Consider the following 26,357-nt stretch of genomic DNA (forward strand, 5'->3'; position numbering starts at 1 on the left):
TTCGGCGGCACAGGAAGGAGCTCCATTTCGGAGCTCCTTCCAGAATTTGTGTCGCTGGTGCAGCCTCTACATAGCTGCGCCAGCGACGCAAATGAGAAAGGGGCCAAGTGGCCCCTTTCTCTTGGTCCCCGCTGCCATCGAGTGTCCTTGGGGCATGAATCCCCAAGGACACCGCTTTCCAGGCCGCGGGGAAGCGGCCTTTTGCCGCTTCCCCGTAGCCTGGAAAGCAGCAGATTGGGGCCTCAGAGGCTGCTGCTGTGGCAGCTGAGGCCCCCAATCCGGTGGGGAAAGGGCCAGTTACAGGCCTCCCCAAATGGGCGGTCTGTAAAGCGCCTCAGTTAACCGTAAAGCACCTAACATTCATTTCCATCACCATGCCATTATATGAAAGATCTTGATGTTACACAAACCAAAATACCTAATAGTTTTAGTTGGCATAGTGGCATACAGTGCTAAAGCAGTAAAAATACAGCTACTGCATAATTTATGCAGTGCATTCTGACATGATAGTTGTTGGCACAGGGAAGTCATTGAAATCCACAAACACCTGGACAACTTCAACAGGAAAGAAGAAACCCTAAAAGTTAAAAGAATTTGGCTTCCAGTCCTGAAAAACACCAAAATCAAGCACATGCAAATGAACACCATCCAGGGTCAGGGGTGTTCCCCGCAGACAATGGATTACTAATGAAATAGACACAAATCCTCCTCACATATCCTCCCACCCTGAGGCCTTGCCATTTAACAACAGACCAACACACAGATTAACATGTAAATCACTTCCTCCCAACCTAGCGTCACACAGTATATATATCCCTTGTACTTCCATGCCACCATTCTCTGAAGATACCAGCCACAGATGCAGGTGAAGCATCAGGAATAAATTCTTCCAGAACACAGCCACATAGCCTGAAAACCCCAGAAAAAACTATGGATGCTGATTTCACAGCATACATTTTCATGCTGTTTTCTATCTGAGGTCACATACGTGGTGCAACAGTTACATATAATATATTTATTTTGATCAGTCCTATCTCACTATCTTCTGCTTCCCGTTATGACTTCAGCCACTGAAGTACTACTATCTTTTGCTCACATCCTTCTGATATATGTTTGCGCTCACATCTCCCTCTCTCTAAGACCTTTGGAACCAGTGGGACCTGGCTGCTGACAGTTTTATGCATGAACTGATTAGAAACTTGGAGGCAGCTTCTTGGACTGTGAAATACTGTAATTCTGTAATAGTGTACAGCCTTGATTCTGCTGTATCACAAAACTTCTGCTTTTTCATGTATATCTTTCTCAATTTATGTCTCTCCCCCCACCATCAGTCATCCTGTCTTGCACATCACTTTGTACATGCTATTCCCCCTCTCTTGCATATTGCCCTGTTTCAGACAAATCTTCATCCTGTTCCTTGCACCTTCCACTTGCCTTTGACATAGGCTCTCAGTCACTCAATATTGGTCCTTGTCAGTTTGGGGTGAGATTTTATAGACACATGAACAAGACAAACTAGTTGCTTTAGACCTCAGTCATGCCCATTACCAACCAACAATAATTGTCACATTATGGTTGTATTCAACCATCTAAAAATTGGCTGTTGTGTCGAAAGAGTCCTTGTCCCAATTCCTTCTTCCAAGGACTCTTTGTCTCCCAGAGCCCACATGGCCAAAGGAATGGGCTGTGCTTGCATGGCCAGCCCTCTATACCATCTTAAATGAGAACAGCAACAGCATCTTGACAAAATGTAGGTCTGTTAGTCTGATATCGTCATATTTTTCTTTTTTTCTCTATGATTTTTAACACCTTTGACTGATGAAGAAGCTGATGGAGCTTCAAAATCACATATTTTGGGCATTTGGGGTACTGATAAAGGTATCACTGTTTTATCAATTTTGGATGTTATTGCACTCTCTTTAATCTCTGTGATACACTATTAAAGTATTAAAGACCAGCTTTTTGCCCTCCACTTTTTCAACAATTATGGATAAAAATAAAATTCTAGCTTAAGTTAAAATTTATTAATCTAGTATGGTTATGAATTATTTTAAGGTAAGATTGAAAAATAAAATAAATGATCTGCAGTCCAACAGTACTCAAGCATTTTATCCTTGGAATCCTCTTTTTTATCTCTGTGCAGATATCATGCTCCCCCCTTGTAGTATATGAATAAAAATATTTTGTTTATCTAGTGTGTGTATTTTTATTCATGCATTTCTGTATTTTCACACAGTTGGAGCTTCTTATCTCTGGGGTTCCCTTCTGCTTCCCCCCTCCGCGGATGTCAAAAACTGTGGGACCTCAAGTCCCATTGGTTTTAATGGCAGCGTGGCTGCACGCACATTCCATCATTGAGATGAAGGGATAGTGCCATCCGCAGATGCTCAAATCCATGGATGGGAAGCCCATGATCGGGGTGGGCAGACTATATTTTAATATTTTATAAGGAAATAACATTTTCCAGATTAGAACAGTTTCATTTAAGTAAAGTCAATATTCAACACGTGTAAATTTTAAGTATTAAAAACGTTTGGGAAGAGGAGGAGGAATCAGAGCCTCCAAGTCTTGCACACCCTCCGAGCAATTGTTGCACTCCCCTGGGGTCCCCCTTATTTGAGCTCCACTGCTGTAGTCCATGAAAGTTTATACTGGGATAATTTGGAATCATATAATAATTATACTGGAATAATAATCTTAAAGGTGTCACAAAACTCCTTTGGCACTGAAACATACTAGCAGAGCTACTTTTCTGGACTCTTAAATCACAACTGTAAGAGTTCCGTTATTGTTATTGTTATTGTGCTATTTGTTTGTTCAAGATTTGCACGTTATAAATTTACTTATTCAAAACTGACCATGTCCCTCACTGAACACATAGCATAACATATTGTAGCTAAGTTTATTTACAGAAGAAAAAAATTAAATGGGGCTCCCTAAAAAGGGTGGGGGGTATTAACAGTAGCTGAAGCCAGATACTATCTATTTCTGTACATCTGGCAGAAATAATTTATGAGATTTGCCTCCATAGATTTTCTGCTGTTTCATGCAAGTTTCCCCCCCCCCCCCCCTAAATATAAATAGCTGCAAAAGAATTAGCTATCATGGTGCTGAGAGAGAAGAGAGTATGAGTCACATAACCAGTGTGATAGTGTTTGAAGAGAACCAGACCTGGCTTTCTGGTCAACACAGACATTTTTATTGTGTCTGATGTAATGGAGCTGAATCAGCAAATTGCTCCCTTGAGAGCCATCAAGAGATATACATATCATTAACCCTTCTGCAGCATATGCAACTGGTTACGAGGCATAATTTAATTAAATACACTAACATGCACTCTTTTGCTTCCATTTCTTTGCTGTGTCTTGATTGTTTCTTTGTTCTAACACACATTATAGTTTGCCACTTTTACAATAGCACTCTTTGGAAATAAAATTTGTTTAAAAATGAAAAAACCTTCAGAATGAGCTATAGTAGTTGCTCTTAACAATCATGTCAGGTATTAATTGTATTTTAAATCAAACTCTTTATGTTCAGAGGCAAATTATATTCAAAATCAAATGCATTTAGATATTAAAAAGTGCTTCCTTTTTGTTGTCCCTAGTTTTTAAGATTCTAAGTTGTTGAATAAAAGACCAGTGCTTAAAGCTTATGATTATTTGTGCATACTTTGTGGGTGACTCCCTGTGAGTTTGTATGCCTGCTTTGACACTGTTGATCATGTTCAGTACTCTTAACACAGAAGTCATGTCAGGAACTACTCCTTCTTAACAAAGAAGTCAGGAAGGAGTATTTCTTCTAATATTCCTCCACCTCCAGTGTCACAGAAAACAAATCATAAGAGAGAGATCTCTTTTTCACTGCCCCAGAGAATACAGGAAATTGTTATTTAATGGATTATAAACCACTTAGTTCATATTAAATAAAATGTAGCATTATGAACTCCACAGTCTGTTTACTTAGATTATTAATATCAGCTAATAAAGATATATTTTTGTTGTAATAATTTATCCATACCTGTCTTTTGCATAAATGATTTTTAGTAATTTAGCTGTCCCCCAAAGATATCCTCTGATAGTTGGTTCCCCCCCCTCCCCTTTTCTGGTCATTTATAAAATACTTCTTCATATATATATATATATATATATATATATATATATATATAAAATATATATAATATTTACTGGCACAGTATTACAAAAAATAATGCAATGTAATGCTGATACATTGTATGCATACTTTTGTAATTTGTGGTTAATACTTTATTATTCTGGATAAATTCGTAAAACTTAGTGGAATGTTACTATGTGTTATCATTTGATTTTGTTCTTAATCTTGATCTGTGTGCTATGCCATATATGGTCTGGCATTGTCCTGCTACACAAATATAGCTTTTTAATGCCTGTATTATGCATTAAAAGTAATGCTGCATTAGTTCAGTGGTTCTCAAACGTTTTACCCCTGTGACCTTTTTTATATCTACCTGCAACAGTTGCACGCACACACACACACAAAACACACCCTGTTTAATGTAGTATATGAATAAAAATATTTTGTGTGTAGTGTGTACATTTTAGTTTGCTCATTTATGTATATTCATATTTTAACATTTTATAGGAAATTAAAACAGTTTTATTTAAATTAATACCCAATTTAACACATGTGTATATTTCTCACTCACAGCCCTACTCACATGCACTAATGCTGATAGATATGTACACACCCAGACAAGCTCTTTCGTTCTATCTTTCACTCGCACACACACTCATTTACTCTCTTATACAAAGTCACACAGAAACATTCATACTCTTGTGTGAATGCATGTATATGCAAGTATATAAAAATAGTCAAAGGGTATGACCGAGGTTGCTGCCATACTGCAGAATTAGTGCAGTTTGGCACTGGTTTAACTATCATGGCCTCATTCTATGGTGTCTTGGGATTTGTAGTTTGTTGTTTCACCAGGGCTCTCTTACAGAGAAGGCTAAATATCTCAGAAAACTACAAATCCCAGATTTCTATAGTATTGAGCCATGGCAGTTAAATAGCTGTCAAACTCCATTAGATGCAGTGTAGATGCAGCCTCACTCTGAATGCATGAGACAGAATTTGTGAGACTGTGTGAGTTAATGTGTCTGAGGGAGAGAGAGTCATTAGTAAGCATATGTAAAAAAAAGTAGCTCACACACCAAGGAAGGAACTAAGGATGTGTGAGAGAATTAATGTGTGTGGGGAGAGAAAGTGGCACTCTGTGTGTGTGTGTGTGTGTGTGTGTGTGTGAGAGAGAGAGAGAGAGAGAGAGAGAGAGAGAATTTGTGAATGCATGTAAATCAGTGTCTGTGAAGGAAGGACAGAAATCATGACTTCAGAATATAAGGATTAACCGGCTAAATTTAGAGTTTTTGAGAGAAAAAAACACACAAGAGAAAGTGTGCAGCTAAGATTGTGTGTGTGTGTGTGTGTGTTTATGAGCAACTGTCACAAATAAAGAGATAAAGGAATCCTGTGTTAGCACCTTTTGAGACTGAAAGAAACTGGTTTCAGAGAAATGGGTCAGCATGTCAGAGAATTAGTGTGAATGAACCCCTGTGAGAGTGAGCATGTGAAAGAAAAAGAGCAAGAGAAACTGTGTGATGTGGTGAGAGAGAACAAGTGTACATACAATTTGAGCATCCGCAGACTGCAAGGCTGTTTTGTCCTCAATGGTGGTGCGTGCACGCAGCCACACTACCATTGGGGACAATGGCACTGAAGCAGGAAGTAGAAGCAGTGATGGCTTGGGTTGCATCTCCTGGCTGGAGGCCAGGATCCAGCAAGCTTCCCAGCTTTTCTTCTTTTTCAGGTGCAGGCAGATGCAGAGGCTGCTCTGAGCACCCTCCACACCTTTCTTTTTCCCTCCCGGACACACAAAGTTTGGGAAGTAGAGGAGGAGAGCTCAGGGTCTCCAGGTCTCACATCCTCCTTTAAACAATTATTGTGCCCCCTGGAGGAATCATGCCCAACTGAGAACCACTGTATTAGTTGTGTCCTTATCTTTGTTATAGTTACTTGACAACAGGTATCAGTCATTGCTAAGGGCACAATAGCAAGGTTTGTGCAAGAGATGGTTCATTGGTTCTTAGAGTGGTGGATCAGTTCTCAGAATGGGGAAATGGATATGCCCTTTCTTTCACCACAACTGACAGTGGTTGTCGCCATAGACGTGTCCATGGAAGGATGGGTGCTCACATAGACAGTTTTTCCATCAGAGAACTTTGGGCTCAAGAAGAGAACACGGAGTATTGTGGAGTCTCCTTCCTTGGAGGTCTTTAAACAGAGGCTGGATGGCAATCTGTCACAGGGAATGCTTTGATGGAAAGTTCCTGCATGTCAGGGGGGTTGGACTGGATGGCCCTTGTGGTCTCTTCCAATTCTACAATTCTATGATTCTATGACTTTTCACATTAGTGCCTTTTAAATGTTGGCTGTGGAAAAGACTTTTTGGTCCTTCAGGATTGTTGTAGAGAAGAATGGTTCACTTTTGGTCCTTCAAGACTTCTGTTCAGACAACACTATAGTTTAGTATTACCTGAACAAGCAAGGTAGCACAAAGTCCAGCGTCCTGCTGCAGCTCACACTCCATCTTTGGCAATGGGGCATCAGTAGAGGCATTTCCATCTTCAAGGAGATGAGAATGTCCTTGCAGATGCCCTGAGCTGGTCTGTGGCCTTGTGCTACAAGTGGAACTGCATCCAGCCACACTGCGAAAGATCCTCTAAACGTGAGGCACTTCAGAAGTGTATCTTTTTGCCTCGGCCAAGAACAAGCAGTGCTGGACTATTTGCCTCAGGGCTCGCTGGGGGAAGATCTCATGTGACAATGCCTTCCTGTTTCATTGGAGAGGCCTTGCCATGTATAGCCAAGATCCAGAGGAACAAGGTGAAATGCATCCTGATCATAGTGTGGTGGCTCAGGCAGTCATAGTTTGCTTACTCCTGCAACCACCATCATCCAGACCTCTTCACAATCCACAACAGACAGGTGAGATATGCAGACCTAGAAACTCTTAGGCTAACTGCCTGGAGGATGTTTTCCAGCCTTTCTCTCTGATCCCATTCATCTGATAATTGCTGCAGCACATAGGTTTTCCACCCAGCACTCATATGTATACATATAGAAAAAGTTCCTGTCTCCTCAAGGGCATCTTTCTGGTTAAGTCACAGATCGATCATGTGCTGAAGTTTCTTCTCTCATTGGCAGAAGTCTTTCCCTCTCTTGAGGTGTTATTTGGTGGCAATCTTGGAGAATTTGCAGATAATCCGTGACCACTCCTGCTTCCAGAAATCATTGGTTAAAAGGTTTCTGAGAAGTTTCAAGAATCTTAGATCAGACATTTTCCTTTTACTGAAAATAATGACAGCTTTCCACATCAGTCAGAACACTGTGTTCCCTTTGTTGTTGCAGAACCCTACCTCAGATTTGGAATGGAGTCTTCATTGTCTTGACATCAAAAGACCGTAGTTTTTTATGTGGACAGAACTATGGTGTTCTGTAAGTCTCAGATATTTTTTGTATGTTACTCTTCAGGGAAGAAAGGACCGCCTATCTCTTCACAGCACTTCTTGAAGTACAGTAGATTAATAGTGGATTAAAAGTGGCTTATGAATTGGCTAAGCATGATCCCCTGGCTCAAGTATGAAACCTCACTCCATCTCCAGTAGCTGCTGCACAAGGAATAAATGTGTAACTACAATGAAGATTAAACTTCCATTCAGTAACTGTAGAAAACCTAGCATATTTGTTTTGTTTAATACTGTTCTGGGATTTTACTGCATTTCTTGATAGTGTATGCAGTGTTTTTCAAGGGAGAAGTTGCCAAATTTTAAAAAATACTTAGAAAATCAGGGATTTCAAAAAACTATATTTTCATGAAATACATCAGCATAATTCAACCAGAATTCCAAAGGAGTTTTTCTGTAGTAATATAGTTCCAGAGCAACTAATTTTGATGTAGTACAAGTTATTATATGAGATTTTTATACAAATATTTTAAGAAAGACTATGCACTTGGTTTGACTTTTGAAATGTTACACCCATTAAGAGCCAAGTCATTGCCTCATGTTCCAAGATTAAGAATGAATGAGAGATTTTTTGGAACAAATGTTCATTCCTGAGCAGAGCATTATTAAATAAATAGAAAGGTCAGTAATGATTTCAGTATTTAATCATTTTTAGTTCATTTGTTCACTCTTAGTAAGCTTTGAATACAGCTTCATAAGAAACATGGAAACTTTGCACTAGATGACTCAGCACATAAGCAAATGTACAGACTGGTTTTGTGATGATATACATACAAGTGAGAAAATTATTTGTTTTAGATTTTATTTTTATTTTATTTTATAAATAGACAAACTTACATCATCAGGGAAGCTAACCACAGCTAAAACCAACAATGAATATAATAAAGTACGGTATCATAGCAAAATAGTAGTGTATAATAAATCAGATAAATAGTACAAATAAAGTAGTTCATAAAATTCTTTAAACAGTGCCTATCTGAACAAGTTCATCATAGGCAATATGTAGTCACAGAATGTGACAACCTATCTCTGAAGAAAAGGACACACACAGTTTTGGTGTGGCTGCCAGGAAGACGCTTTCACTTGTTCTCTTCTTCCCTTTCTTTCTAAGGTTTTGGAACGGGTTGTTTATTCGCACTGTCTTGAGTTTCTTGAAGCCAACTCCATCCTCGATCCCTTTCAGTCTGGTTTCCGCCCAAGGCATTCTACAGAGACGGCTCTCACTAAGATCTTGAATGACCTTTTACAGGCCAAGGCTAATGGCCTTTACTCTGTTCTCATCCTTCTCGATTTGTCTGCAGCCTTTGACACCGTTGATCACTGTCTTCTAGTTGATATCCTCTCTGATCTTGGGTTCTCAGACTCTGTTCTCGACTGGTTTAGATCTTACTTGTCTGGCAGATCTTTTGTAGTAGTTGCAGGTGGTCAGACTTCATCTCCTGTTCCCTTATCTGTTGGAGTTCCCCAGGGCTCTGTTCTGGGTCCCCTTCTGTTTTCTCTCTACACACTGTCCTTAGGAAAACTCATTAGCTCTTTTGGTTTTTCCTACCATCTGTTTGCCGATGACACCCAGTTGTATCTTTCCGCCCCTGACCTTTCTCCAAGGCTTGAACAGCAAGTTTCGTCTTGCCTCACAGCTGTCTCGCAGTGGATGCGCCATCGGCGTTTGAAGCTCAACATGTCCAAGACGGAGCTTCTTGTCTTTCCTCCTAAGCCCACCCTTCAACACTCCTTTTCTGTCTCTGTGGACAACATTTCTATTCAACCAGTCCAGCAAGCGCGCAGTCTTGGTTTTATCTTTGATTCTTCTCTGTCGTGTATCCCTCAGATCCAGACCACAGCCAAGGCTTGTAGATTCTTTTTGCACAATATTGCCAAAATCCGACCATATCTCTCCTCCTCTACTGCCAAGATCCTGGTCCATGCCCTGGTGATCTCACGACTTGATTACTGTAACGTCCTCCTGGCTGGGCTTCCTCTTTCTCACCTCCGTCCTTTAATCTCTGTCTAGCATTCAGCTGCACGCATTATCACTTCCACCCACCACTCTGACCACATCTCTCCTGTGTTGGCATCCCTTCACTGGCTCCCCCTCCCTTTCCGCATTCAGTATAAGCTCCTGCTGTCGACATTTAAAGCCCTCCATGGACTGGCCCCTCCTTACTTATCAGACCTTCTTTCTCCTCACCTTCCTACTCGGGCCCTCCGTTCTGGTAGTCAAGGTCTGCTGTCTCAGCCCAGGATTTCCTCTGCCCCATCCCGGATTCGCCCCTTTTCACTTGCTGCCCCTCACTCCTGGAACCTTCTTCCCCCACAAGCAAGAGCCATCACTTCTTTAACCAGCTTCAAAACGGAGTTGAAAACCATCCTGTTCAGAGAAGCCTTCCCAGGCATTGCATAATTGTCGCTTACTATTTGATGTTCTTTTGGTGCCTGTTTATCAAACCATTTCCTGTATTGCTATGTACTGTATATGCATTATCCTACTTGAGAGTATGTATTTTCCCTGGAAGAAGATTAACCATCCATTATGAAGCCAAGCCCTCCCTCCAGTCCATCTGCCTTGGTCCAGGCCTTGGAGGTAGAGAGGAACTGCTGGACCTCTTACCCTTTCCCTCCACCACTCCCTTCTCCTTCTGTGTCATGTCTTTTTAGATTGTAAGCCCGAGGGCAGGGAACCGTCTAACTAAAAAGATTGTATGTACAGAGCTGTGTAAATTTACAGCGCTACATAAATAAAGGTTAATAATAATAATAATTGTTCTTACCTGTATTAACCATGGACGTTACCAGACAAGGGAAATTGGAAGTATAATCCATTGACAATCCGAACGCAATCATGGAGTTTAACATTATGTCAGGATAGACTACCACATGCAATTTCAGGCAATGGCAAGCTATTTTCGGGCAATGGGAAGTCAGTTCGAATGCAATTTGAATTCACATAAATTTGCTGAACTAGCAAATTCACGTGAATGCTTACTGGCCCCACTTTCTTTTCATTTGAAATTAAGAGAAATTCCTCCCGTCCCGTGTGATAAACTCCCATGTCTCCACCATAGTTAGGTAAAGAACAGGACCTCTTTATTACATCATAGGACACAGGCAGGATGGTATGAAAAAGGATGGTTGCTAAGGTATCCTGGCACCTAAGCCATTTGGAGCTCTAATACCCATTATCAGCACCTAGAAACAAATTGGTAACTAGTGCACCTTTTGCAAAATAGGTGTGGCGTCATCCTGTAAATGAATGCCTGCCAGCATTCTTCATGCTGCATTCTGGACCTACAGCAATTTTTCAAAAGATTTCAAAGGGAACCCACATGCACCACATAACAGTAATCAAAATACTACTTATAAATGTCCCATGCTGCTTAGATTTGACCTTGTTTAGAAGCAAGTTGGTGCACCAGCCCAAGCTGAATGGGGACACTCCTGAGCAGAGTAACTTCCCGAGTATTCAGATGTAAAGCCAAGTCCAGCAACACTTCCAGATTATTCAAGGACAGGCTGAATTCTTATTCTCAAGTGTGCCCTCCCTGCAATCTCACCTTACTAAACCAGCCGTTGAGGAAGAGGTGGAATCAATGTACAGTCTGGGGAGTTATGCATTCCTTGGAGTGCTGCACCACAACTGTTGATTTTTAAAACAACAACAATAACAACAACTTTTAAAATTTAGATTGTCCTTTTGTAGCCTCTCAGCATATGAGGGACAGTTTCAGGTTTTTGGTGCCCCCAGGGTGGACTAGACTTTTTAAAATTAGGGATAGGTCTTTTTAAAATCAGGAGGTAAATCAAACTTCATTTGTGGTTTTGGAAAAAGGTTCCCTAAGATCCAAACAGTATGGGAAGGAGGAGGAGCCATAGCAAAATTTCCCTCAGAGTCTCTAGAAGATAGAGAAAAGTATCTAGAGTTAAACAATGTTCCTTTCCCCTAAAAATAATTTGGCATGGTGGGGGTCCTTGGCCTCAATAAAAGCATCTGTGGGCCATATGCAGCCCATGGTCCACATCCTCTCCACCCCTTAAACTAGAAGTGCAGCCCTGGGGTCCCAAATCCTGTGATCTTCTAGATGTCATTGCCCTGTCTAGCATAACCTGTGGTGAGCTGCCATTCAACAACACCTGGAGGGCTACTTTGAGACTTCCAAGAGTCCTGATTGATCAGTGCCTGCATAGCTGCTAAAATCACCCAGTACTGGACCTCTCTGAAACCGATTCTACTTTTGAGGGTATAACTCAATAAGAATAGAAAAGAGTGCATTAGACAATGAAGTGATGGTCCAAAATGTCACACATTGGTGAATGCTTAGTTATTATTGTGGTTGTGATGATAGAAAATGCTGTATTCTAGAAGAAGCTCAGTTGAACACATGTGGTGGTAGTGGGGTAAGCAGTATCTGGAAGACCTAGGAGAGTAGGCCCAAGCAAGGGGACATGGGGAGAAATAACTTGCAAACTTAACTGCTAATAGTCCTTCTAGAGAGACATTAACACATCAGGGATAGGGGTAGAATTCTTCATCTATATTATTATTTAAGTCCGGGGTGGGCAAGATGCAGCCTTTGAGCTGCATATGACCCCCCCCCCCCCGGGGCTCCCCAGGTAATTAGAAAAATTCCCATTGTCTCAGAATGCTATTCTAGAGGACATAGATAACATTCTAGCCACCACCACCCCCAAGTCAATTTAGGTCAAGGAGAAGGTTTTCTTTTGAAACAGCAAGTGAACTGTAAGTTACTTTTTCTCAATTCCTCTGGGGCCCCTAAAACATGGGTAAAATAGCATCCCATGCTCTTAGGCCACTTGAGGTTAAAAATATGATTTTCTTCCAAAAGTAATGTGGTCCTCCAAGGCCAGTGCTTAATGCAGCCCCCTAGCCTTCCAGAGTTGCCCACCTTTGATTAAGTGATTATCATTAAGTGAACACTAACTGTGGACTTACCAATAGAATCTAGTTTATCACCATCTGTATTTATAGATAAGACAACGGCTGTCATAAATATGCAGATGTATTTGGAAATCTATAGATCCAGGCCACATTGCACTATATTTTTCTTACTTCTTTATCCTTTAGGTGAAACAGAGCTTGTGAAACTAACTTATTTCAAAGAGTTATTCATTTGCTTACATTTAGGGTCTAGAAACATGTCTGTTTACATCAAATTCATGGGTAGGACAACTTAATGGTTTGTTGGCCTACAATATTATTTTTATGCACTGATATTCAAACTTTAGATAATTATTTAAAAGGAATGTTAAGACTTTCCTAATTTTTCCTTATTGATTGGTTCTGTGCTACAAAAACTGATTAGTACGTTCCAAATCAGAATAATGTGATACATAAAAATACTTCAACACTATAGTACCATAATCAGATTTTCCCATCAATATCACGTAAACCTGTTTTTCGCATAACTAACCAGATAGGCTTTCCCATCTGTGGAAACTGTGTCATTTAACTAACTGAATTTATCTTATATAATAATGCAGATATAGAGGCTAAACAGACTGGTCAAAAGGGCCAGCATCAGGCTGGAGTGGGGGCCGCATGCCACATGCCCCTACTCCACCCCCAAGCTGCCATCATGCTGCCCACCTGACCACACAGCAGGCAGTGTTATGGCGCTCCTTTGGCTCAGTTTTCAGATGCTGCATGCCAAAAGGAGTGCCAAAAAGTGACACAGTGGCGGCAAAGGCACCCTTTTTTGCTCCCAAAGGAGCTGCATTTTGGCACTTCTTTTGGGGCCAGAAAAATGCCAGATTGGGGCTGCAGTGTGCAGTTGCTGCAGCCCTGATCTGGTGTTCAGTGTTGCGGCAGTAAGCCGCTCCTTTGGGGCCGTCTGTTTTTCCTCATAGTCAGCTTTAAATCTGTATTGTTTTACTGACAGATCAGTGTTCCTTTTTAAAAAAAAGATTTTATTGAAATATTTAAAATAACACAGAGTACAGCGCGCCCGCGCCATACGCAGCCTTGAGCATATGCACTCAAGCCGCAGGGCGCACGCGGGGCGGCACGTCCCATTCAATTGAATGGGCGCGCATGCCCGTTGCGCCCCGCGTACTCCTGCGCCGCCGTGCACGAGCCCCATTGTTTCCAATGGGGCTCGAACATAGGCGGAATTCACCTTACGCGGCGGGATCCGGAACGGATCCCCCGCGTAAGGCGAGGACGGACTGTATTTACAGTCGTAGCATCTCGTACATATTTACATCCCTCTATTACCCCCCCTCCTGTTCCCTGTTTAGATTTTCTACTTCTGGATATTAATTGATGAGCAGTCCATATTCTTTAGCTATTCTTCTATTTTCCTCAAGTCATATCTATCGATTGCATCCTCTTCTCACTGTTTTTGATTGCCGCTTTCGCTGCTCTTAGAGAAAGTGCATTTGTTTGTTTTACAGATAGCATCATTAGTCTGTTTCGCTTTAAGTATACATATATTACTTAATGATCTGTTTTGTTCTTTATTACATCCTTCTAGAATTTTCCCTCAAATATCTTAGTTTATCTCTCTTATTCCGAATCTGGTCACTTCATTTCCATCTTTCTGAACAGTACCTTAGGAGAGGGACCCAGTTTTGTTCTGAGTCTATCTCTTCTCCCTTTAAATACATTGTTAATCTGTCCATATCCATAATGTCTAGGGTTTTAATTAACCATTCATCTATTTCTGGTACCCTTTCACCTTTCCATCCCTTTGCAATTGTAATATGAGCTGTCGAGATCATATATAATATTGATTTGAAATGTTTCCTTATCTCTTTTTCTTCAATCATGTTTAGTAAGTAAGTTTCCGGGGTTAATTTAACATTTTTTTATAAACTTCTTGAATAGTTTTTTGAACCCCTTTCCAAAATTTTTGAATCAATGGGCAAGTCCACCACATGTGATAATAAGTTCCCTTTTGTTCCTCACATTTCCAACATTTACTTTCTTTACCTTTGTATATTTTAGCCAATTTGGAAGGTGAAAGGTGCCATCTATATAACATTTTCATAAAATTCTCTTTTATATTTGTACATACTGTGAATTTCAGATCTTTTCCCCACTCTCTTTCCCATTTCTCAAGGGGTATGTTATGGCCTATATTTTTTGCCCATTCCAACATATTTGTTTTTACCACCTCTGTTTCTAATTGTATTTTGATACGCAAATTATATAATCTTGAAATAGAGTCCGTTTTTTCGTTAAATAGTGTTTCATCCATTTCATTATTGATTTCCATAATTCCTCTTTCTCTACAATCTCTTTCAAATTGGCTTTTGATTTGAAAATATGTGAACCAATTAATTTTTATCCCTTCGTTCAGCATTTCTTCTTGGCTTTTTAACTTTAGTTTCCCCTTCTCTCTCTTCAAAATGTCCTTGTACCTCAGCCAGTTTTCTAACTCTATTTTATCTCTTTTAACAAAGGCCTCGTGTGAGGAAGTCCATATTGGGTATTTTATTTTTCTTTTATATTTTTCCCAAATCTGCAATAAAACTTGTCTGATTATATGATCCTTAAATTGTTTGTTTTGTTCTACTTTGCTATCCCATAAATAGTCATGCCAGCCGAATAGTAAATTAAATCCTTCCAAATTCAGTAATTTATCCTCTTTTAATATTATCCAATCTTTTAACCAGTCAAGACAGCAAGCGTGAAAGTATATTTGAAAATCTGGTAATGACCAACCTCTCCTTGCCTTAACTTCAATTAGTGATTTCCACTTGATTCTACTTTTCCTCCCCGCCCAGATAAATTTAGATATATCTTTTTTCCATTCCGTGAATATCCCCTCATTAATTATAATAGGTAAATTCTGGAGTAAAAATATTACTTTGGGTAATACGCTCATCTTTATTAATGCTATTTTCCCCATGAATGATAATTGCATGTTCTCCCATTTTTTCAGCTTCTCCTTAACCTCTTTCCACATGTGTTTATAATTATTTGCAAATAATTCTATATTTTTGTTTATTATGGTAATTCCCAGGTACTTCACTTTCTTTTGTATTTGTATTTCCGTCATTTCATGAAGCAGCTCCTGTTTCTTCTTATTCATATTGAATATTAGAAAGGCTGATTTCGCTTTATTTATTTTAAATCCCGTCTTTGAGCCAAATTTTTGAATTAATTCCAGAACTTTTGGTGTTGTGTTGACTGGTTCTTCTATTATTAGTACAACGTCATCAGTGTATGCTCTTAGTTTAATATCGCCTCCTTTTATTCTCGTGCCCCTTATCTCCGTGTTTTCTCTGATGTTGTTACATAACACTTCTGAGTACATAATAAATAAAACCGGAGATAATGGGCAGCCCTGCCTTGTTCCTTTTGTTATTTTACACGTTTCTGTTTTCTGGTTGTTGACTATAATTTTTGCTTCTTGCTCTTTATATATTTCGTTTATCCATTTCGATATGTTCCCTCCTAATTTAAGTTTTTCCAGTAGATTTTTCATAAATAAGCAATTCAGATTATCGAATGCCTTCACTGCATCCATGAGTAGCATCGCTGCTTCTTTCCCTGGGTTTTTGTCATAATATTCTATCAGATCCACCACTATTCTTATGTTTTCTTTTATTTGTCTTTTTGGGAGAAAGCCTCATTGATCTTTTTTTATCCAATTTACCATTACTTTTTAAATTCTTTCTGCCAATATACTTGCAAATATTTTATAATCCATGTTTAGCAGGGAGATAGTTCTGTAATTTTGAAGTAATGATGTGTCTTTTCCTTCTTTGGGAATTAATATTATATGTGCTTCTCTCCAGGTCTCGGGAATTCCATCTTTAATTATTTCATTAAACACCTTCTTTAGTGGTTTTATCAATTCCTCTGTAAATAGTTTGTAATATCCTATTGAGAAACCGTCCGGTCCTGGAGCCTTTCCATTTTTAGCTTTATTTATTGTTTCTCTGATTTCCGCTTCTGTTATCTCTTTATTTAGTAATTCTTTTAAATCTTCTGTTAATTCTATTTCTTTGATATTACTCAAATATTCCTGTATCTCCTCTTCCTTAGTTTCTTTGTTTCCAAACTCTCTGTATAACTTACTAAAGTAGTTTTGTATGATTTTCTTCAATTTATTTTGCTCTGAATATCTCTTTCCATCTTCCTGTAGTTCTAATATTATATTCTTTTCCTTTTTTCCCTTTTTATATGCTAAGAATTTACCCGCTTTATTTCCAAATTCAAACTGATTAATATATTTCATCTTTTTGCTCAAATCTTCCGTTAAACTCATTTCTAATTTCTTTTTTAATAAACTAAGTTCATTTTTCTTATTATTATTTTTTGGTTCTTCTATTATCTCTTTTTCTTTTTTCTGGATTTCCTGCGATACCTCTTGAATTTCTCTCTTTTCTTTCTTTCTCTTTTCATATTCTTTTTTCATCAATATTCCTCTTAGTACCGCCTTTGATGCATCCCAAATTATTTTCGTCTTTGTATCTTGTGTTTTATTCTCTTCGAAATATCTGTTTATTTCATGCTTCAATTGTTTTTGATTCTTTTTATCTTTTATTATATTTTCATTTAATTTCCAAGTAAATTCTTTTCTTGGCTGTTTTAATTCCAATGTTATCTGATTGTGGTCCGAAATTTTATTTATCTTTATTTGTGCTTCTTTTGTGTCTTTCATTAATCCTTTCGAAATCAGAAACATATAAATTCTGGAGGCCGAATTGTGTGGTGTTGAGAAGAAAGTAAAGTCTTTGATATTCTGATATTTTTGTCTCCATGGGTCGATTAATGTAAAATAGTTTTGAAATTCAAAAAAATTTGGGGGGAGTTTTCTATGATTGTTGTTGATCTTTTTGCTTGAATATCTATCTATTTTTTGATCTATTACCCCATTCCAATCCCCCATAAAAATATAACTGTTATATTTTAGATTCTCCAATTTTTTCTTCAATTTCTTGTAGATTTTACCTTTTTGTTCAGTTGGTCTGTATACCCCTACTACTAAAGTCTTTTCTCCATTAATTATTAATTCTATTCCTACATATCTTCCTTCTTCATCATTTATTATTTCTGTCGCTGTCCTGTTATTTTTTTGCTACTCCACTCTTCTTCTTTCCCGCGCTTATAAATGTTTGACCTAGTTTGGGGTTTCTAACAAATTTTTCCCCCCTGCGTTCTTATTCTCATTTCTTGTATGCTAATTATATCCGTTTTTTTCTTTTTCCAATATATGATAAATCTGTTTCCTTTTATAGGCCGAATTCATTCCTTTTACATTCCATGACAAGAATTTCATGTTTTGTATTTAATTGAATTGTTTCCTTTATACCTTTGCTCCTATTAGGTTTCTTTTATTATATATCCCCTATTCCTTCTTCTTCCCCTACTTCTCCTTTTTCTTCTCCCACAATGACACTATCCAGTTCATCTCCTAGTACAGTTTCTTCTTCTCCAGCCACTCCTCTCATTTCTTCTGCATTTTCTTCTTCTTGTTGTTCTTCTTCCTCTCTATTTACCTTTCCTTCCTTTGTGTGTTCATCTTTGTTGTTTCTGTATTTTTCTTCTTGTTGTTTTTTCTCTTTCCCGTCTCGGAACCATTTGTTATAAAATTCTCTTGCTTTTTCCACTGTGTCGATCCTGTATTGTTTTTGCTTCCAGCTAAATGATATTCCTTCCACCGGTTCCCATCTATACCTCACATTTCTAGCTTGTAACATTTTTGTCAATGGTGTATAATCTCTTCTTTTTCTCAAAGTTTCTGCCTGCACGTCTTTAAATATTAATATCTCCCTCCCGTCTATCATTAGCTTCTTTTCGTAGTTTGCTTGAATGATTTTGTCTTTTATTCTTTCGCGTGTAAAATAAATCACTACATCTCTTGGCAAGTTCCGGTTATGTGCCGCCACCGAGTTTATCTGGAATATCTTGTCCACTTCCGCATCCATGTAGTCTGCAGTACAGTCGATTAACTCTGCTAGTGCCGGAATTAAATCCTCATACAAATCTTCTCCTGTTTTTTCCTTCAATCCTCTGATTTTTAGACATTTTTTCCTATCTTTTATTTCTCTTCGTCTATTTATCTCCTTTTCTTGTATCTGCTCTCTTATCAGATTATTAGTTTCTTTTTCCAGTACTGTTGTCTTTTCCTCTAGAACTGTAATTCTTTTTTTCGACTCCTTGACATCTTTCATCATGTCTTTCATTGACTCCTTCAGACCTTCTATATCTTTTAAAAAATCTTTCCTCAGTTCATCTCTAGAATCCTTAATCTCTTGTCTAATATTAGACTCAATTCTTTGAATTGCTTCCAGAATTTTAGAATGAGAATCTGTGTATGCGCCATCTATTCTCCTCTGCTCTTTAACAATTTATCAAATTATATTTATTAATTCTCTCCCTTATTTTATCCAAATACACTTTAGTCCCCTTATTCTATATGTAACACTGTTATATATCTTGTGTCTTGCTTTTTATTTTTCCCACCACTATGGGTCGCTGTAGCTTATCCTCTACTCTTTTCTCTATCTTCCTCCCTCTTCCTTCCTCTGCTCTTTTTTACCACACTCTCTCCCCTTCCCTTTACACTATTTCCTCCTCATTCCATGTCCTCCGCGACCTTGAAAATGCCCAGGTATGTTTCCTCTCTCCTCTTTTCCCACCTCCCTCTCTCTTTTTACTCTTATTTCGGCGAGTTAGCTTATCTTCTTCCCACGACCGCTTCAGTTCTTTGTTCCCTAGACTCTTCCTACAGTCCTCCTTTGTTCTCCTGCCTTTCCACCTGGTCCAAGAAACCCTTCGCCAACCACCCCTCTTTTCTCGTCTGCTTTTCTTCCCGGTTCAGCGGCTCCTTCCCAATTGTTGGCTGCTTTCCCTCGTCTGCTTCTCATCCTGGTCCGGCGGCCCCTTCTCCAACTATAGTCTCCTTTCTCCGTCTGCTTCTCGTCCTGGTCCGGCAGTCTCTTCTCCAACTATAATCTCTTTTCTCTGTTTGCTTCTCTTCCTGGTCTGACGGCCCCTTCTCCAACTATAATCTCCTTTGTCTGCTTCTCTTCCTGGTCCAACGGCCCCTTCTCCAGCTTCAGCCTCCTTTCCTCGTCTGCTTCTCCTCCTGGTCTGGCGGCTCCCTCCTCCGTGGCTCCTCTCTCATCTGTTCTCCTCCTGTTTCGGCAGCCCCTTTTCCAACAATGGCTTCACTGGATCCAGCGGGTCCTTCTCCAGCAACTACTCCTACTTTCGTCTGCTTTCCCCTTCTGGCTCCACCATTCTTCTTTCCCCTCCTCTGTCTCCGTCTCTCCCCTTCGTTTGCTTCCTGCTCCACTCCAGGCTGTGACCACTATCTCTCCCACTCCAACTTCACTTAGTCCTTCTAGGGAGCCTTGGTTCTATTCTCCTCCTTTATATCTTCTTACTTTTTCTTAATATATATATACTTATATATTTATATTTTTCCTCCGTCACCTTCTCTCTCAATTTATTTATTTCCCTCTTTCTCTGCTTACTTTCACTCTTCCGATGAGGAGCTTTCTCAGAGGATCTTTCCTTCTGTTACGGCTTTTTCCTCTCTTTTATTTCTCTTCTCCCCCCGATCTTCTTGGGTTAGGGAACTTTCTGAGTAAGCTGCAGCAAAGATTGCTTGGAAAACCTCAGCTCATGCCCGCGGTTGCTCTCATCCTCGCCGGGGGACTCCGAACCGACCTTGATCTTTCTAATCGGTCGTAATCCACCCTCTAGGAGGACCTCGATGAGCCCGTCCGGGTCCCCTTTATCTGGGGGGGGTTTAGCCTTCTTCTCTTGTGAAGATTTGTTTTCTCTGTGGCTACTTGAGCGCGAATTGCCGCTGACTATTACCAGCTACAGTAATTAGGCTGCTTAACGTCCCGCCATCTTCCCGGAAGTGCAGATCAGTGTTCCTTTTAATAGTGTATATGTCAGGATGTTAACTTGTACCAAATGAAGAGTTTCAAAGTCATGAGAAATTATAACTTTATTCAGAACTATTTAGACTTCACAAGCACGTTTGGTCCAAGATGCTCACCAACCTGACATTTTAAATGTGTGTAGCATCAGTGTAATTTTCAAAAGCCCTAAAAGACAAACGATCATCCTATCTGTCATCTACAGGCAGGAGGATGAAGAAGGAAGATTTCATATTCTCCAGTTCTGAGTAGAGTTCCAGAGACAAACTGCTGGTTTAATCTCTTTTTGATGAAGCATAACTAGTGATATAGTGAACTATTTATTTTAATTACAAATACAGAGTTAAAGCTCGTTGGAGAAAAATAATTCTCTAGTTGACAGCTGGTTCCTAGAGAGAAAATTATGCAGTTTCTTACCACTACTCAAGCTGTATCCCCTGTTTCTGGCTAATTTTAGCAGAAACACTAATCTTCCTCACTCTTCATTGTACTTACTTCAAACCAGACTGGTTTTTGCTGTTTTGCTACCACTTCACATTCAGTAGAATATCACATTTCAAAAGTTAGAGAGAGATTCTTAGCTATAAGTTGATTACCTCTTGCCTTTAGTTTCAATCAATGAAACATATATAAGAATCCTGGTCTTTCAGCTGATTGTCTTCTAAACAGTCATCTAAACAGTAGGATAAGTACTATGTGTCTTTATCATTCTGATGTTCTGCTAGGTGGTATCACTTTTCTGTAATATCTATTATTTCTCTTCGTACAGTACAGTAGCATGTTTTGTATTTTATACTACTTCTATACTATCTGTAATATAATAGTTGGTACTGGGAACATTTTTGTACTAATGCCTTTGTATTAATAACCAGTGGCGTTCCTACGATTGGTGTCACCTGATGTAGTCACTTATGAGGGGTGGGACTTCCAGGGGCAGGACTTCCAGGGCATGCAGGAGCATGCATGCACAACCAGACATGCCCCCGCACGGTCCCAGGGAGCAGCCACTGTGCCATGGAGAGGGCAAGGTGTGTGTGGTCCTGGAGAGGGCCAAGGAGAAACTGTACGGCCCCGGAAAGGTCTGGGGAGAAGCCACACAGTCCCAGAAGGTGCCGGGAAGAAGCCAGAGAGGGCTGGAGACCGACTGGCTGTCACCTCCCTCTTCTGGGGGCTCACTCGGTGTGGTCCGCGCCCCTGCAACCCCCCCAGTGATGCTACTGCTAATAACTTTGTCTCCATTAATAGTAAATGTTCCACAAGTATATTTTTACAGTTGTTGATATGCTCATCTAATAAACACTGTGTTGTTTGCAGTAGAATGGGCTAACCTTATTATACTAGCATTAAGCCACTACTGATTACAAAGTACAGCATGATAAAAACATAGTTTAGCAAACAAAAGGGAAATTGATGTGGTATGGTAGTGACAGGATCAACAAAAAGGTTGTTGTCATTTTCTGCTCATGGCACACCTATGTAACGGGGTTAGGTCAAGTGGGGGGAACATGAGGCCCTCTTGTCAGTGCTCTTCTAAGGAAGTTAAAATATCTCTTTCAAGCATAGTTTCTAAAATTTAAAACAGAGGAAAGTGAAAATTCATCCCATAATATATCTTTCTTTAAAATGTCCTAGTATATTATTTTTGCTACTCAATTTGTTATTTCTCTGTTCCCCTCTGACTGGGGGAGAGGGACTGATATAAAAAATAAAACAAAGACAAACTCTTCCTTCCTCTGAGCAGTGTTCACATATAGGTTTAATAAACACTTTGTCTGTTCCATTTTGTATATGTCCAGTTGTCTGGCAGCACATGCAGAGGAATCACAAAAACACTTTCCCCTATGTTTTTTCCATCTTCACATAGCTATCAAAAGTGGTTGCAACAATTTTCTGCTTAATGTTATATCTATTCTCAATTATTTAGAAATGTAGACTTTGGAGAAACATAGTTGTGCCTTAATTGAAAATTACAAATATATTTTGGCTAACATCAGATTACAATTGAAATGCTATAAATATGAGGGAGATTTTTATTTTATTTTATTTTAAAGTCACTCAGTTCAGCTTACAACAAAGGCAAACAGTTGCCTTTCTGTAATGGTATTGTCTTACTTCAAGTAAAATTGCTTCATGCTTTTGCTTCAAAATATAATTGAATATATACTAATATTGTCACTGTGTTGCATGGTAAGCAAAATACACAAATGATTTATCTCAGCTGCAGTTTAAACAACTTAGATAAGATACAGTTGGCATTTCAGCACAGACACACATTTAATTATTGTATATGTAATAAGAATTGTATATCAATTACAAATTACAAACATGACATTTTGTTTTTAAAAACATTTTACAGTGGTCCTATGCTCTAGAGAAACCAAACACTGGCAGCCTATTTAATATTGCTTGGTCTACTGATGGCACACAATTGGCTGGTGCTTGTGGAAATGGACATGTGATTTTTGCTCACGTTGTAGAGCAGCGGTGGGTGTGGAAAAACTTTGGAATAACATTGACTAAAAGAAGAACCATGGAGGTATGTATTGGATGTTTCACATTTTGTGAACAGTAGAATATTTCTTTTTCTTAAAAAAATGGTAGTCTTGAAATCTTGACAGAAATGACTTCTAATACCACTTTTTGTATGAATGAGTGGCATCTGACTTTTTTGCCCATTCGATCTCCCCAGAGAAATTAATTCAATAAACATCTAGGTTGAACAACTTTCATTATGTGAAATCGAAAGTTTTCATGGCTGGCATCCCGAGTTTTTTTGTGGTTTTTTTTGGGCTATGTGGCCATGTTCTAGAAGAGTTTGTTTCTGATGTTTTGCCAGCATCTGTGGCTGGCATCTTCAGAGAATGTTGGCATGGAAGTGAGTGGGGGTATATATATACATATATACAGTGTGTCCCTGGGTTGAGAAGAATGATTTCCATGTTAATCTGTATATTTTTCTATTGTTGAATGGCAAGGCCTCCGGGTGGGAAGATATGCAAAGAGGATTTATGTCTCTTTAATTAGAGATCCATTGTTTGTTGGGAAAACTCCTGATCATGGGTGGTTTTCATTTGCCAGACTCAGAAAAACCCAGAGGAGTGAAGACAAACAACCACCTAAAGGGAAGGTTTACCATATATCAAAGGAGTCACAGACAGAATAGGGAAACTGGTAAAGAAACACAACCTCCAAATGGTTTACAAACTGACCAAGAAAATCCAACAAATGCTGTGGTCAGCGAAGAACAGGAGAGACCTTCTCATGAGTTTACCGCATACCATGTAGGTCTGGACAAGTCTACATAGGGACCACCAAACGCAGTGTTCACACACGAATCAAGGAACACGAGAGACACTGCAGACTGGGTCAGCCAGAAAAATCAGCAGTTACAGAACACATTATATACTATCCTGGGCATAAAATGCTGTTTGAAAACACTGAAATTCTGGACCATGCCAACAAGCATCTGGTCAGAATGCACAGGGGAGCCATTAAAATCCATAAGCACCTGGACAATTTCAGTAGGAAAGAAGAAACCCTTAAAGTTAGCAAAGTTTGGCTACCAGTCCTGAAAAACACTAAAATCAAGACCCAGCAAATACAAATGAAAACTACCCAGCGTCAGGGGTTTTCCCAGCAAACAATGGATCTCTAATTAAACAGACACAAATCCTCTTTGCATATCCTCCCACCCTGAGGCCTTACCATTCAACAACAGAACAATACACAGATTAACGTGGAAATCACTCCTCCCAACCCAGGGTCACACAGTGTGTGTGTGTGTATCCCACTCACTTCCATGCCAGCATTCTCTGAAGATGCCAGCCACAGATGCTAGAGAAACACCAGAAACATGGCCACATAGCCTGAAAAACCCACAAAAACTTTCATTATGTTTCCCATGAATTAAGCATAAACAGAATTAGTATGTTTATAAACTAAAGTGAATGAATATTCACAAGTCACTATGATTTTAGATGCTAGGAAGACTGCTCTAGAGTACATGGGAAGTGAATAGCATCCCAAATTATTTCAGTGGCTGGAAATTGAAAATCAGAAGCCTTGTTTATGCTAGAAATTATTTTACAGCAGCTGGCAACAAAAGCACAGCTGCAGAGGCAATAGCATAATAGTGCATGCATAGATAGCTTGTGTCTGTTGGCTTAAAAAAACAACAAAACTTGCCTTGTATACAGCTGTGGTTTACCATTACAACAGCTGCAGGATTGTTAGTTGTTACTATAGCGCAGGTTTCTCTGCCAAGAGCAGTGCTAACAATTGTGTCTGTTTTCTTTGATCTTAAAATCATTGAATTAGACAAGCAGTACCCTCCAAAAGCATAACTGACTCTAGAGGAATGTTTTATCAAAAGATTTAATCCCTAGGTTATATTTGCTTTCAGCTAAGCAGAATAGCTCATATGCATTGTTTTTATTGCTCAGTACTGGATTCAGTTGAATTAACTAAGTAACTTGCAACTTTTAAAACATTATGAACTGAAGACCAAATTGCTAATAACAGATGTTTAAGACTCCTGATATTAGACTCTGTTAAATATTTTCCAACAACATATTTATTGTTGCATCTTTAAAGAAGGGTGCATTATTGTAAGTGAATCATGACCCCATATAGGTAGAAAATTGCTAAATGTAGTTTCTTTCTGAAATACCCTGAATTAAAAGTGGAGCTTTGAAAGCAAATGCAAAAATGATTTTTTTTTTACCTGCTAAATGTTCTGTCTTCACTGACCAGACACTGACTCATAACATCCCACCCAGAGGACAAGGAGATAATATACAATTTCTGTTGTTACAAGTTTTCCCAATTACATGTTCAGTATTAAAATTCAGGCCAAGCTTTTCAGTCCTGGGTGCCCAGCTTTAGGCTCCCAAATCTATAATTAGGCACCTAAATATCTTTTGGCCTGAAGTGAAGTTTTCTTTGATGCTGAATATATAATTGGGAAAACTTGCAACAACAGAAATTCTATATTACCCATCTGTCCAGTGGGTGGGATGTTATGAGTCAGTGTCTGGGAATATAGAAGACGAATTGGCAGGTAAAAATCATATTTCTGCATTCATTCCCAGACATTGAATCGTAATGAACAACTCTGTCTAGTGATCACTGAAGCTTTAATTATATTTGCCTTGTGCAGCTTTTTGAGAAAGATATATAGTAAATTCTACACTAGCATTCTATGCAAATGACCTGTGTTTAATTTAGATTCTTATACTGGAGTTGTCTAAAGTAAAGAGGTGTTAGCCAGCTTCCACATGTAGTTGGAAAGTAAGCATAAATGCACAATTACTGTGACCTTTATACCTTATATAATAACTTTAGTTGATTTTCTTTTTCTGGTTCTGTAAATGAAAAGTGAGCTATCAGAACTAATTATACTCCAGTGGTCCTGCTCCAGTTTACTGCTTTAACTGTTGTAATGGCTACTTCTCATCTGTATTTCCTTGTTTCGAGCAGGGGAAACGATTACCCTTCTACAGTTTTCACTTTCCAGTGCTAGGTTATTATGAGGATTTCCAACAAACCCCTAGTTAGTGTACTAAATGAGGAAGTGGGTGCCTCTCTGGTGTACTAGTTAGGAAACTATTATATTAAATTATTTATCTGGGGCATGAGAAGTTTTTCTCTAAAGATTTAGAAAATAGTTTCCTTGAATTTCCCAAAAGCAGTGGCTTCCTACATGGATCTGCATGATGTCAATGGTAATTGCCTTGGTGCCCAGGTCCAACAAGCGCTTTATATCCATTCATATGATGTTGCTTACAAGTGAGATCCTGACAAATGTGTGGTTTAGTGGCAAGGTTTCAGAGTATCTAAATTTCTTCTTCATGGTTTCTGTGATTCACACAAATGAGTTAGCCTGCCCAGTGCATATTTCAGAACCTGTTAGACCAATACATAAGCATTTAG

General features: G+C 39.1%; 1 protein-coding gene across 7 annotated transcripts in view; it reads left to right on the plus strand.

Annotated features, from left to right (window-relative positions):
• The window catches only part of LOC149318065 (intraflagellar transport protein 80 homolog), a 122,937-nt gene that overhangs the window by 48,941 nt on the left and 47,639 nt on the right, over positions 1-26,357 (plus strand). For all 7 annotated transcript variants that reach the window (XR_016279970.1, XM_089508946.1, XM_089508949.1 and 4 more), the window contains one exon: positions 22,783-22,962. Coding sequence is in view for 6 of the 7 variants with exons in the window: in XM_089508946.1 (XP_089365072.1) it covers positions 22,783-22,962 (180 nt within the window). In the remaining variant the exon portion in view is untranslated. The remainder of the gene's footprint in view (positions 1-22,782; positions 22,963-26,357) is intronic.

Source organism: Sceloporus occidentalis, unplaced genomic scaffold (assembly GCF_023333645.1).
Source record: "Sceloporus occidentalis isolate IW3139 unplaced genomic scaffold, rSceOcc1.0.p SCAF_2, whole genome shotgun sequence".
NCBI classification, from domain to species: Eukaryota; Metazoa; Chordata; class Lepidosauria; order Squamata; family Phrynosomatidae; genus Sceloporus; species Sceloporus occidentalis.